The sequence below is a fragment of the Salvia splendens genome, chromosome 11 (genome assembly GCF_004379255.2).
Source record: "Salvia splendens isolate huo1 chromosome 11, SspV2, whole genome shotgun sequence".
Taxonomy (NCBI): Eukaryota; Viridiplantae; Streptophyta; class Magnoliopsida; order Lamiales; family Lamiaceae; genus Salvia; species Salvia splendens.
In genome coordinates, this window is record NC_056042.1 from 11,568,723 (window position 1) to 11,581,226 (window position 12,504).

General features: G+C 32.3%; 1 protein-coding gene across 2 annotated transcripts; it reads right to left on the reverse strand.

The window, feature by feature from the left end:
- Positions 1-7,763: 7,763 nt before the first annotated feature.
- On the reverse strand, positions 7,764-12,296 carry LOC121755892 (AP-1 complex subunit mu-2). 2 transcript variants are annotated; one of them, XM_042151326.1, is made up of 11 exons: positions 11,957-12,296; positions 11,069-11,215; positions 10,905-10,967; positions 10,639-10,815; positions 10,461-10,564; positions 9,952-10,059; positions 9,717-9,813; positions 9,332-9,429; positions 9,086-9,227; positions 8,825-8,947; positions 7,764-8,151 (listed from the first exon to the last, which is right to left on the reverse strand). In XM_042151326.1, exons 1-11 carry the CDS (start codon positions 12,083-12,085, stop codon positions 8,053-8,055), a joined length of 1,287 nt encoding a protein of 428 aa, XP_042007260.1. In that variant the 5' UTR covers positions 12,086-12,296; the 3' UTR covers positions 7,764-8,052. The 2 variants fall into 2 exon arrangements, with proteins under 2 accessions (XP_042007260.1, XP_042007261.1); XM_042151327.1 differs by lacking the exon at positions 11,069-11,215.
- Positions 12,297-12,504: the final 208 nt, after the last annotated feature.

Sequence of the window (12,504 nt, forward strand, 5' to 3'; positions counted from 1 at the left end):
AGTTCAACGAGCCGTATATATAGAGTTTAAAAAAAAATTAAATATCGGACGTCCGACTCGGACGTCCACCCGCCCGTCGCCCGCACGTCCGAGGACATCCGACGTCCTTACGGGACGTCCGTATCCGACTTGCCACGCCACAATGGCGGACGTCCCGGTCGCCCGTCGCGGATGTTCGACCGGACGTCCGCCATTGGAGATGCTTACATTTGCTAAATAAGGAATTAATATGTGATTTATGGTTTTTAATTAATTAAGTGGGAGTAGAGTAACAAGACTTTAAAGGATCGTTTGAATCATTGGAATGTGCGGGGTTTTTTTTAAAAAAAAAAACAAACATAAAGGGTTAAATATAATCCAAAGCTGACTTTAGTTGTCAACTACGCTATCAAATTTTAATTTTTTTTAAATTTTTTTTATTAGAATGTGCTGGTTGAGAGCTGGAAGGTTCGATTTCTGTGTCAAACCAACTCCGCCAACTGGCCTTATCCATAAAAATCAAATGATTTCATCATTCATTGCCATGTGGTTGGTCTTTGTTTTTTGGTCGATATATTTGGAGTTTTTTATATTTTTACCATGATTTAGGGCAAGAGAATTGTTCTACTACCTTATTTTAGGTCATATGTCAAAATTAGTTTCTATCTATTTAAAGTATTTCCTTCGTCTAAGTGATTGATTTTCTTTTTTTGGTTGTCTCACTATGAGTACGATATCTATTTTTAGTTAAAAACAAAATCATATAATCTCTCATACTAATCTCTCTTTATCTATTTTGGTTGTCCCACTACGAGTACGTTATCCGCTCTTTTAATTTATTCTCTTCACTTAACTAATAAATTATCATTTTCTAACTCGCGTGCCAAAAAAAATCAATAACATGCGATAGGATAGAGGGAGTAAGTTTTTTCCTCGGTAATAAGTTGAGTTTCATTTTCCACTAACACTTCAACAATTTTTTTCTCTCTATTTGTCTTACTTTACCGATTTTGGAATAAAAATTCGTGTCATCCACAACGAAGACTATTTTTGTAGACGGTCGTACTCACCAATGGTTTTATTATCTTTTCTATGTTTAAGATTTTAGTCACTATTTAGCCTAAAGCCCTAAAATAGAGACATTTCTAGTTCATGAATTAGGATTGCATAAAAGGACTATCAGACTTTGGACAAGTTTATGGTTACATTATGCACATTGTATGATTGATTATCACTTTGGACAAGTTTATGGTTAAATTATGCATATTGTATGATTTGAGTGTATACACTTTGAGGTAGAGAGACTGTGATCATACACACATACACACTTGTGAGACGCATAATTTCAAGGTGATCAACAATTTAATAATGAAAGTGCACTATTTAGCTCTGCTTCGTAGATGTTTTCACGAAGCACTTTCCCATCTTTATTTTCTAAGGCAATAATGTCGTCTAACCTTTGTTTCTGTGTTTATTTTAGTTTCTTTATTGCTTTGCCTTGTGGACAACCAAAGAGTTAAGTTTGATGTTTTGACAAAAACAAAATTTATATGCTCTAAAGGGTTAGAATTGAGTTGTTTTGAAGCAAATCGTACGAAGTATATGTGCTTTAGTCCATTTTTTAATATTTTGGTATTTGTACGTGTTTATTGAGTTATCATAAAAAGGTTGAAAGAGAGGTTAAGTATAAAAGATGAGAAGATTGGAGCCAAACCGAGGGCATAGTCAGCGGTCCACCAAGTTTGACGAATGTCAAACTTAGTTGTCTACTGGAGATTCGGCGTTCAGAGAAGAATCCGCCCAGCGGTCTGACGAGTCGACATTCAGATTGACACGATCATATGATTTTGACTAGGAATTGAAGTTATCATATGTTGTACAATCCAAGCTTATCTCAATTAGAAGAGGGTGATTTCTAGTCATATAAATACTCCATTCAAGACCATAACTCAACATTAAATACCTCATCCGTCCCAACTAAGTTGAGTCATTTCTTTTTTTGACTAAACACAAAATATCCAATCACTTTTATTTTTTTTTATCACCAACTTTACTTTCTATTTATCTTTCTTACTTTATTCATCTCTCCTACTTTTCAACCAGATTAATATATTCATCTCTCCTACTTTTCAACCAATTTACTTAATCTATGTACCCAAAAGTTTTGTATCAACTTAGTTGGGACGAAGGGAGTACTACTTTCTCTGTCTCATTCTAAGTGACATATTTTTCTCTTTAGGATAACTCATTCTAAATGATATATTTCTAAATATGGAAAGATTGCTATATTTACTATTTCCTTCTCTATTACTTTATTCTCTCTACTTTACTCATAGAATAATATTACAAAAAAGTTTCGTACCGAATTAAAATTGTTCCACTTCAAATGAGCCAAAGGGAGTATCAACTATAAAAAATCAGTCCATCAACTAAGTTCAAGGCACAGAGAAAAAAGACTAAAGAACTCAATACCAAATTGATGGTTTTGTTTAGTAGTAGTATTTTTATTTTATTATCTTTAACTATGATTTTTGTATATCTATCTGTTATTTTAATTACTTATTTCTGATATCAAAACTTAGTTTTATACTTCCTTCGTCTCAATTAAGTTAAGTAGTATAGTATTTCTTTTTGGATATCGCAATTAAATTGGGTCATTTCATTTTTTTTACAAAAAATAGAATATTTAATCACTCTAAGTACTCTATTTCATCACCTATTTTATTCTCTCTTTATTTTTCCTACCCTTTTCCTCCAACTTTTGAATATAATTTATTAATCTTCGTGTCCAAAAGTTTTGATCTAACTTAGTTGGAACGTATGGAGTATTATCTATTACTCCACTATTTATTTCTGATATCAAAACTTAGTTTTATACTCCTTCCGTCCCATTAAATATGAAACATTTGGGAATCGACACGAGATTTTATGTAGTGTTGTTTTGTAAATTAATGGAGAAAGACTGAAAGAGTAAAGTAAGAGAGATGAAAAAGTAGACATAAAGTTGTTTCAATTTTAGGAAACGTTTTATTTTTAATGGGACAATCCAAAAAGAAAAATGTTTATTTTTAATGAGACAGAGAGAGCATTATTTATTACTAAATTCTTTTACTAGCGGAACTTTGAGATTTAGTGGCAGAAATATCAGTTGGTATTTTGTGATTTTTTTTGTAGTGTGGTATACTACTACAATTAAATTTTATACTCCCTCCGTTCCATAGTAGTGTAGTAATTTTATCATTTTGGTACGTCCATAGTAGTAGAGTCATTTTCCTTTTTAGTAAAATTCAACACATTTCTTCTTACTTACTTTACTCTCTCTTACTTTATTCTCTCTTCATCTCTCTACTTTTTTCATTTCCTATTTTATTCTTCCTTTAGTTAAACGCACTTAACACAAATTTTTCTTAATCGCATGTCGAAAAGAAACGCCTCCACTACTGCAGAACAGGGGAAGTACTATATTTATAAGAGGTGAAGAAATAGTATACCCTCTATGAACGACTAATTTTCAATAGGTGAAGAAATAGTACACCCTTGAACAATTAAAGTCTCATTTTGACTCGGTATCGGTTTTTAAAATATGAAAGAAAATGAGTGTAATGAGTTTATGGAGAGTGAGTCTCATTTAATATAATAATTTTATAATAGAATGTGAGTCTAATAAGTTACTGGAGAATGACGTTCATTTACCAAATAAAATAAATAAATGTGGACATGTGAATGGTTGAAAATGGAAAATGTGAAATTATTTTAGTGGAAGGAGAGAGTAATCATTATCTACAAGATCGTCAGCGCCAAACTTATTTGCAATCACAATTTCAAATTGGAATAGTGATGTTATAACAGTGGTGCTAAATGGTCATGGTCATGGTCAACCATAAACTTAAAATATTAATAAAAAATTAATGTAATTAATGGTAATTTAACAAAAATTAATTCACCTCAAAAACAACAAACATATTAGGACAAGTGTACCCTTTTACTTGATATGTACTACTTTGATAATATGGAGTATACGTGTAGTTGCATTCTTTAAATACTTTTAATTATTATATAGTTCTTTTATTTTCTTTTATTTTTAATTTATTTTTTAAGCATTTTATAGTTTGATTCCATTATTAAGTAAATAGTACTTAATTTCTTTTATTATAGCATCGTAGCATAATTTATTAGTAATAACTAAGAATAAGAATATCTTAAAATCTACTAATGATAAACTAATGCATTTAATCCATTTTTTATACTCCGACTGATCGTGTACTTGAACTTATCTTAAGTTCAAATGAAGGTTCAATTTCTCTCCTGAGTTTAATAAATGAAAAATTAAATTTGATCTTGTGTTTATTTAATTAAATAATTTGGGATTTCGGTTGTTATTAGATTCAATATATCTTCGATTTAGTTGAATAATTGAAAATTTTAATTTATGTATTAAATTCGATTGAATGATTGAGTAATTCAATATATCTCAATTCAACAACTGGTTCAATTGGTTTCAAATTCAGTTGAAGGATTGAAGATTTTAATTCACATTTGATTAAATTTAGGAATTGTAGATTTAAGTTAATCTCTAAATCCAGTTGAGTATTTAATTGATCAATTTGTAGATAAATCAAATTTCTAATGTTTTATTGACAATCATATTTCCGGTTGATACATCTATACTTCAATCATTTGTAAAATTACTCGAATCTGTATTAAAATATTATTATTACATTATTTTTATAGCTATTTTTATTCAATAATAATTCGAAATTATAACAATGTACTTATATTACAAACTATAGCTATTTTTTTAGGGCTGGCAAATCGTGCGGATTGGGTCGTTATCGGGTCAATCTGATAATGACCCAACCCAATAAGGCCTAACCTGAACCCGACCTGTTAAGGAAATTGTAAATCCGAACACGAACCCGACCTGCTACCTTCAAATCCGAACACGACCCGCACCCGACACAAACCCGTTATCGACACGATATAATATGGGTTGACACGACACGATAACAATCCGAACCTGATATTACACGATTAAAACCTAATATTACACGATTAAATCTTAATTTTTAACCTAATTTACACAATTAAAATTCATTTTATACTATTTAAACCTAATTTATAAGAAATTAAAAAATCAAAGTAATATATTTTTTTAAAATAATAATAAAAATAATAATATTATTTCTTAATGGGTTACCCGTATCCGACCCGCATCCAACCCGAACCCAACCCGAAATTATCGGGTTCTTAATGGGTCAACCCGATAAGGACACAGATCCAATAAGACTTGACCCCAACCCAATAATTTCGTGCGGATTCGTGTCAGATTATCGTGTCGTGTCGAAAATTGCCAGCCCTAATTTTTTTCTCATTGGTAATTATGTTTACTGAACTATTCATTAATTTAATTTACAAAGTATAATATTCTTTTGTCACTATCTAAAAATTAAGATGGTTGGTTGCAATTGAAATTATTTAGTAACAACTACCCATGTATAATATTCGTTTGTCACTATTAAAAATTTTGAACTTTACATATAGGCAAAGTAATTAACTTCAGTTACAACTACCTATCAACCTATGTATGTCCAAGAACAAAGTAGTGATTCAAGGCACTATAAAAGTCCCTTCAAACAAAATTTGATGATGATATTATGTTTTTTTTATTTTTAATTAAAAAATGATGTGGTAATTATATAGTTTATTAAGTTAATTTAAATTATTGTGAGATTGTAATTATTTAGAATAAAATAATTAAAAATAGAATAAAACCTTAAATTACACTCCATAAAATATAGAGTTAAGTGAGTATTTGTTTTGAAACAAATTAAAGTTACTAATTAATTTGATATATGCAAGTACTATAATTTAATAAGAACTGTTTTATAATTGAATATTGGTGACTAATTTATACTATCATCATTGTCATTAGTAAGTAGTATTTATCAAAGTAAAGTAGAAGTACTAAGCTTATAACTTATACTAGTATATGTCATTATTAATAGTAACTAATAATATTAAGTTATGTGGAGTATAAAGCAATAATAAACTCTTAATATTATATACTAGCACGTATTGTAAATCATGTTAACAATCATAATATTAGTTGCTATTATTATAAGATAATATCACACCTTATAATTGGAAAATATTTTACTTTTATAATATATATAATGGTATATTTTGATACTGTCATTTATTTATTTTTATATATATTAGTATATTATATGCTACAAGGAAAGGATCTTGATTTTCTAAGAGAGTGGGAGATGGCGGCGAGGAATGAGAAATTTCATGTTTTTTCAAATAAATTACTCTATTTTGAGATTTTACTGTATAACTTTTATAATAAAATTTAAGTTGGAAACTAATTATCATACCGTGTTTAAAATAATTATGTAAACGCTACTATAATATTCAAAACAATAATTAGTAGTATATTGATTTATGAAACTATATTAAAATACACTCTATATTTTTAATATAATTAATAATATTAAAATACTCCCTCCGTCCATAATAAAATAGGACACATTGTGAATGACACGGGTTTTAATCTGGAATTGATAAAGTAAGAGAGAAGGACAAAAAGTACAAGAGAGAAGAGAAAAAAGTAAGAGAGAAATAGTGTTAGTGGAATATGAGGTCCATATTATTAGTAAAATAGAAGGGAAAAAAGTAAGAGAGAAGTTGTTGAAAACTTTCATTTTTTAAATGTGTTCTATTTTTTATGGACAATAAAAAATGACAAATGTACTTTATTTTTCGTGTACGGGGGGAGTATAACATAATAATAATTTTATAGACTATATGATAGCATTACAACTTATGAATTATTATACACTTCAAATTTAGTATAATTGATAATATTAAAATATAATATGATAATACACACAACTTATAAATTATTATTGACTTCAACTTTACTATTGTATAACAGTAAAACATTTTTTTTAAATAATAGTTTAATCATAAATTAAAAAATCAGTGTAAAATAATTACTGAAAAAAACTACTATAGAAGAATAAATCTAGAAAAGAAACATTAAAATCGGATTAGAGAAGTTAAATTAATAAAACAATAATAATTAAATAGAAAAGGTAATAGTGTAAAGTTATTAGGCCATTAAATGAAAATTTTGAATCATTAATATCTATGACATCTAAATTTACTAAAATGCCATTTTATGGCTGCAATTATCTATATGACCATTCTAATTTTGTAAGTAGGCAGTCAATGTAACATTGGAAAAACACAAACTCATTTCCCCATAATCAATGTTTCTTCATACTTTTTGTAGCTGTAGTTGGTACAGAATTTCAAATGCAAATTTTATTTATACATGAGTATTATTATATCAGGATTTTGGTCCCCAAAATTGACCGAAATTTAATATTTTACACGAACTTAAAATCTGGTCACAAGAATCATGAATTTAAGTTTTGTAGCGGATTTCACGCGAAATCAGTTTTTTTCTCAATTCATCGAAAATTCACTACAATGGATAGGGTTTGGTGTAGGATGGATGTGTTTTCATCCTCAATGGGTTTTCTAGCATGGTTGGAGTGTTGGAGATGCCCTAAGAAAAGCACGAGGCACTTTGTGTAAAGGTAATTATGGGACCCATTTATTGCTATTTTGCTCCATAGTGTGTCTGTTACAGGTGCTCCACCTTGCAACAGCCGCCAGACGACTGGGGGAGGGCATCGAGGTGCAAACTCGAGATCGAGCAGCATGCCAAAAGCAGCCCCGAAGGTTAAAGAACCATTTCTCAGAGATGACGATGCATGAAGACCAACTGAGTAGAGTATTTAGTTCTCCTATACAGAGTAACAGTGTATTTTCAATCCAAAACTAGCACTTTGATAGGGAAAAATGTTGAGCAAATGGACCAATGTGACATTAACAATTCAAATACCCATGATACAAACAGCAATAAGATGGAACAACTCCCAACTGATGAATGATTTTCTGTAGGCCACTTGTTGGAGACACATGATATGGGGATGGTTGTCCATGAGTGAAGTTCAAAGCGTTGCAGGATAGGCATATACCCGTGTGGAGAGGCGGCAATCAAATAAGTCTAAGCTCATATTCACCAGCCATCGTTATATACCTCACCCATGGGAGAGCTTGGTACCCACTCTTTTCGATGATTTTCAAGTAACGTACCTACAAATGAGGGTTCAAGGTACATATTATCAGCATATATGCTTATGGCAGTAATAAACACCAACACACTGTAAAACCTAGTGAATCATTAAATGAAGTATTCGACTCCATGAGTTTCAAAAGGAGCAATGCCAATCAGGTATGCATTGGTTCATCTGGTTTACCCGAAATGAAGCTTTTAACTTGTTCATTATGGAATTTTTACAATTGGCTTAAAGAGCTAGAGTTGAACTTGGGGTTGCAAGTACAAGGCCCCTAAGTGTGTTTTTGTTTGTGCGGGAGCAAAATATATGTTCATATATGAATCTTGTACGAAAAGGAAAATGAGGTCCGGGCATGGTAGAAACAAAAAGAAAGCTAATTAATTGTAAATTTTAAAAAGATCAATATTGACGTGCTACAACTTCAAAAATACAAGATAAATTATAAGGTGCAAAAAACTGAACCAAACACTCAATCTTTGATCTATTGAAACAGCAGGCAATCTAATGCACATGAATAGGTAACATGTTTTTTTATAATCCTTTTATGAAGAGCGCAATAGTTTTAAATTTTTGTAGAGGGTGGTAATATGAAGATGCAGTGATTGTTGTTTATGTGATATATTTAAAAAACATCAAGTTACAAAACCAGCAAAACAAATATTTTTGCACTCCAAGCCATTAGAGCTCACCTGTATTCCTGAAACAGTGAAATATGGTATTTCAAACTTCACTCTTATGGGAGCCTTCCTTTCTGGAGCTGCTTCCTCTGATGTGATACTGGGAAGCCTAAACTCTGCTCTCAACATATATTCCTGAAGACACAGAAAATATAAACATCAACATCAACAACTAGGACAATGGCAAGCAAATTAAGTCCAACACCATAGACCATCACCAGGAAAGGGAAAAACACAAGAAAATCTGGGTCGAACCCAAAATAAATATCCAACCTTGCCACCTGGAAAAGATTTTATTTTCCAAATTAGTGAATCGTTTTCTGGAGCATAAGTAGCAGATCCCATTGAAGTACGAACATTTGGATTGGTAGCATCAGGCGGAACCGGTAACTCAATTTCAACATTAGTTGCGGTGCTGAAATCCAAAATCACATTAGTGATGAATTTGACATATAAAATAAGACAAGATTGATAGAAAAGGAAATAACATTAATTTTACAACAGATGCAGGTACTATACCTGCGCTCCTTGAACTGGCTCCTGGCTTTTACCATAAATTCTATACGGCTCCTAGAGTGCCTTTCTACCTGAGCCTCAACCCATATTAGAGGCTTTACCTGGAATAAAGAATAAGTGAGTCCTTTGAATCACTAATAAACATAAGATAGAGATAATATCACTACATCAGAAAATTGTTACTACAATCTAGTCCAAAAATCCAGCAGACAAGAAATTAATTATGTTGCCATCCTTGAAAATTTCCCATTTCCTTTTTTTTGCTTATGATTAATAATTGCATATGAAAATTCACATTTTGAAGGGTATATTCTACTCTTAATTGGAGAAGCTACCAAGTAGCTATCTCAAAGGGGTATGGATCTGAGTCCCAATTTGAAAAACCAACCTGGGTGCTGAGCCTGTAAGTCATAAGATCAAACGACCCATCAGGAGGTATGAAGGATATGGTTCTGTCGTTCTCGAACCGAGCTAAGCGCACACACCTGAATAAACAACCAGAAGTCAGAACACATAAGACCAATAAAGCAAAGTCAGTAACTTGGCCAGCATCATTTACAATTTGTTATCCAACAATCAAAAGAAATCATATAAAGGCAACATGGCAAGGTTAAATGGCATACTGATGAAACTTGATGTCATCGAGATCAATGGCTTTTCCCTTAGTAGCTCGCCCTTGTGCCTCAAGAAAAACTCTGTCATTTAGTCCAAGCTTACACTCGGGCATGCCACTGCAATTGATAAACTTTTATGAATTACTACAACTTAAAACTGGTTATCAACTTATATTGATTTGATAGCAACGAGAATCCACATAAAGGACTCAACTGGTAGAATAATTAAGCATAAACCAAGGTGGAGTAACAAATTGAAAACAATTATAAAGAGACTTATGTGTTTGAACACACTGACAGAACAGTTATCGGTATATGAAAAGTATAAATTCCTGGAAACTTAATTATTTCAAGTATACAAATTGAAGATTCTAAATTCGGCTTCGAAAATGTTACATGTGGTTTTCTTGATTACAATGCATGTTATTCTAGTCCATGAAAGGAAAAAGCTAATATCATATCGTTCTGCATGAAATAAGAGTAGGGAATACATAAAAATCATAAGAGCGAGAACTAACCTCAAATATGTTCGCATCTTTAGTGCCCCAACGACATCTGACCGAATTATTTGCCCATTACTATTGACTAGTATATTGACACTCTCCACAACATCGAGAAAGACCTGCACAACAAACCAAAAGCCTATATAATCCGGGGTCCAAAAGATGCATCGCAGGTTATTCGAGGAAAACTCACTTCATTCTTTTTGTAGCGTATCCCTTCGCTGCGCCATGACACTGCATTTGTGATGGCCATCGGAGGCCTCTGTGCTACTTCCATCCTGTAAGCATCAGTCTTTATGAACTCGCTAAGAATTTTGGCTTCAGTGTATTGCGGGTAGCCAAAATCCATGATTTCATCCAGTAGTTCATACTAGAAAAATCAGATAAAAGTTGTTGAATTCTTTCGTTGAGGTTGTGGTTTATATATTTTAAAAGAAAAGAACAATGAACTTTTCATACCACTACAACAAAGTTATCTCTAAGTGATTCCTCTTCTAGTTCTTCAAAGTAGTGCTTGAAGACCTGTTAAGGAAAATATAATTGTTGAAGTTAACAGATACAATGACTGGGTTATAGACCATATACCATTAAAGAATGGGACTTTGATTACCGCTAACGCTTACATCAACTACTCTATGTAGGAATAAAAGAAGGCTAGCAGCATTGCAGTTCTGCCGAGATGCAGTCATGAGATATACATTGTTGTGTTGTATAAACATGTATGTCACACCATTATCGTAAACAACAGGATCCTGAGACTCTGGATCACCCTATAACATTAAAAATTAGAAACGCATTAACCACCTAGTTCACTTAAGTACAAATCCTCAATCATAACTGCTAACTCATACGAACAAACTAAGCTAACAAATAAATTAAAGAAAGTCACAAATAAAAAGAAAAACATTTGCAATATTACCAATTAATCATGTCAAATCAAATCCACTAACCATGACCCATGAAGCAAGTGTACAGAAAAATGGTACGTAATGATAAAAAATAAAAATAAATAACAAGCACCCCCATTATTTACAACCAAAAAAACAGAAGGCCCTTCATAATGATCACAGAACAGTTTGACCCCTTGGACTACGTCTGCATTAACTAGGAACCTCCAATTCCAATCATATCTAAGTTACTAAATGATGAAGTAATATCAGAAATGAAATCTGAACTGATTATCCTCTTCATAATCATTTTCCAATCCAATTAGTTTGCCTCTCCGAAAAGCAAACTCAGAAAACCCAGGTTCCATGTTCTCATCATCAAATCCGCATCTAGCTAAATTCACTCAATCACACACCAAAACCTATCCAGCCTCAACAGAACAGAACAATAATAGCATCAAATGAAATCAATTATAAGCACGAAACATCAGATCAAGCTCACGATTTGCCAAATTGAGCCTGATTCACCTCACTACAGCTTCAATCACGACGCGAATAAACCATTTCAAACATTTTAAGTGACAAACACAACCAATCCAATCGCGAATCACATAGAAATCTCACCTCTTTCTCCATGAGCTTAGCGAAGAAGCGTTCGGCCTGGGAGGCGGAGACGTCGCCGCGGTAGTCCCGCCAGACCAGAACCCTACCCTTAATGTCCAGTAGGAACAGCGCCGATGCTGCTCCCGCCATTTCTGCGGTGAATCAGTCGATTTGTGTGTATTCCGCTCAATTCCCTCCGGTCCAATTACATACAAAGAGTCGCAGATCACGAGCTGCTGGAATCAATGGCGGCGAGATCCGGTGCTGATCCCGCAACTAGGTGGAAATTGAGGGGTGAAATGGCCGTGTCATTGCTGTCGGAGTGTGTGTGAGAGAGATTTGGGAGAATATTTAAGTTCGATCTTCTGCTTTTCCATTAAAATTCAGCTAAAAAATAAAGGAAGGTAATAAAAATTTCCAATTGCAAATCAGATTCAACTGTAGTTGATGGCCCAATTAATATGGGCTTGCCCATCTACTTTCTGTATTATTAAAAGGCCCACGAGCAATTGATATAGATCTTTCTCTGCAATTGATATAGATTTCTCTCTACCATAAATATAATACAC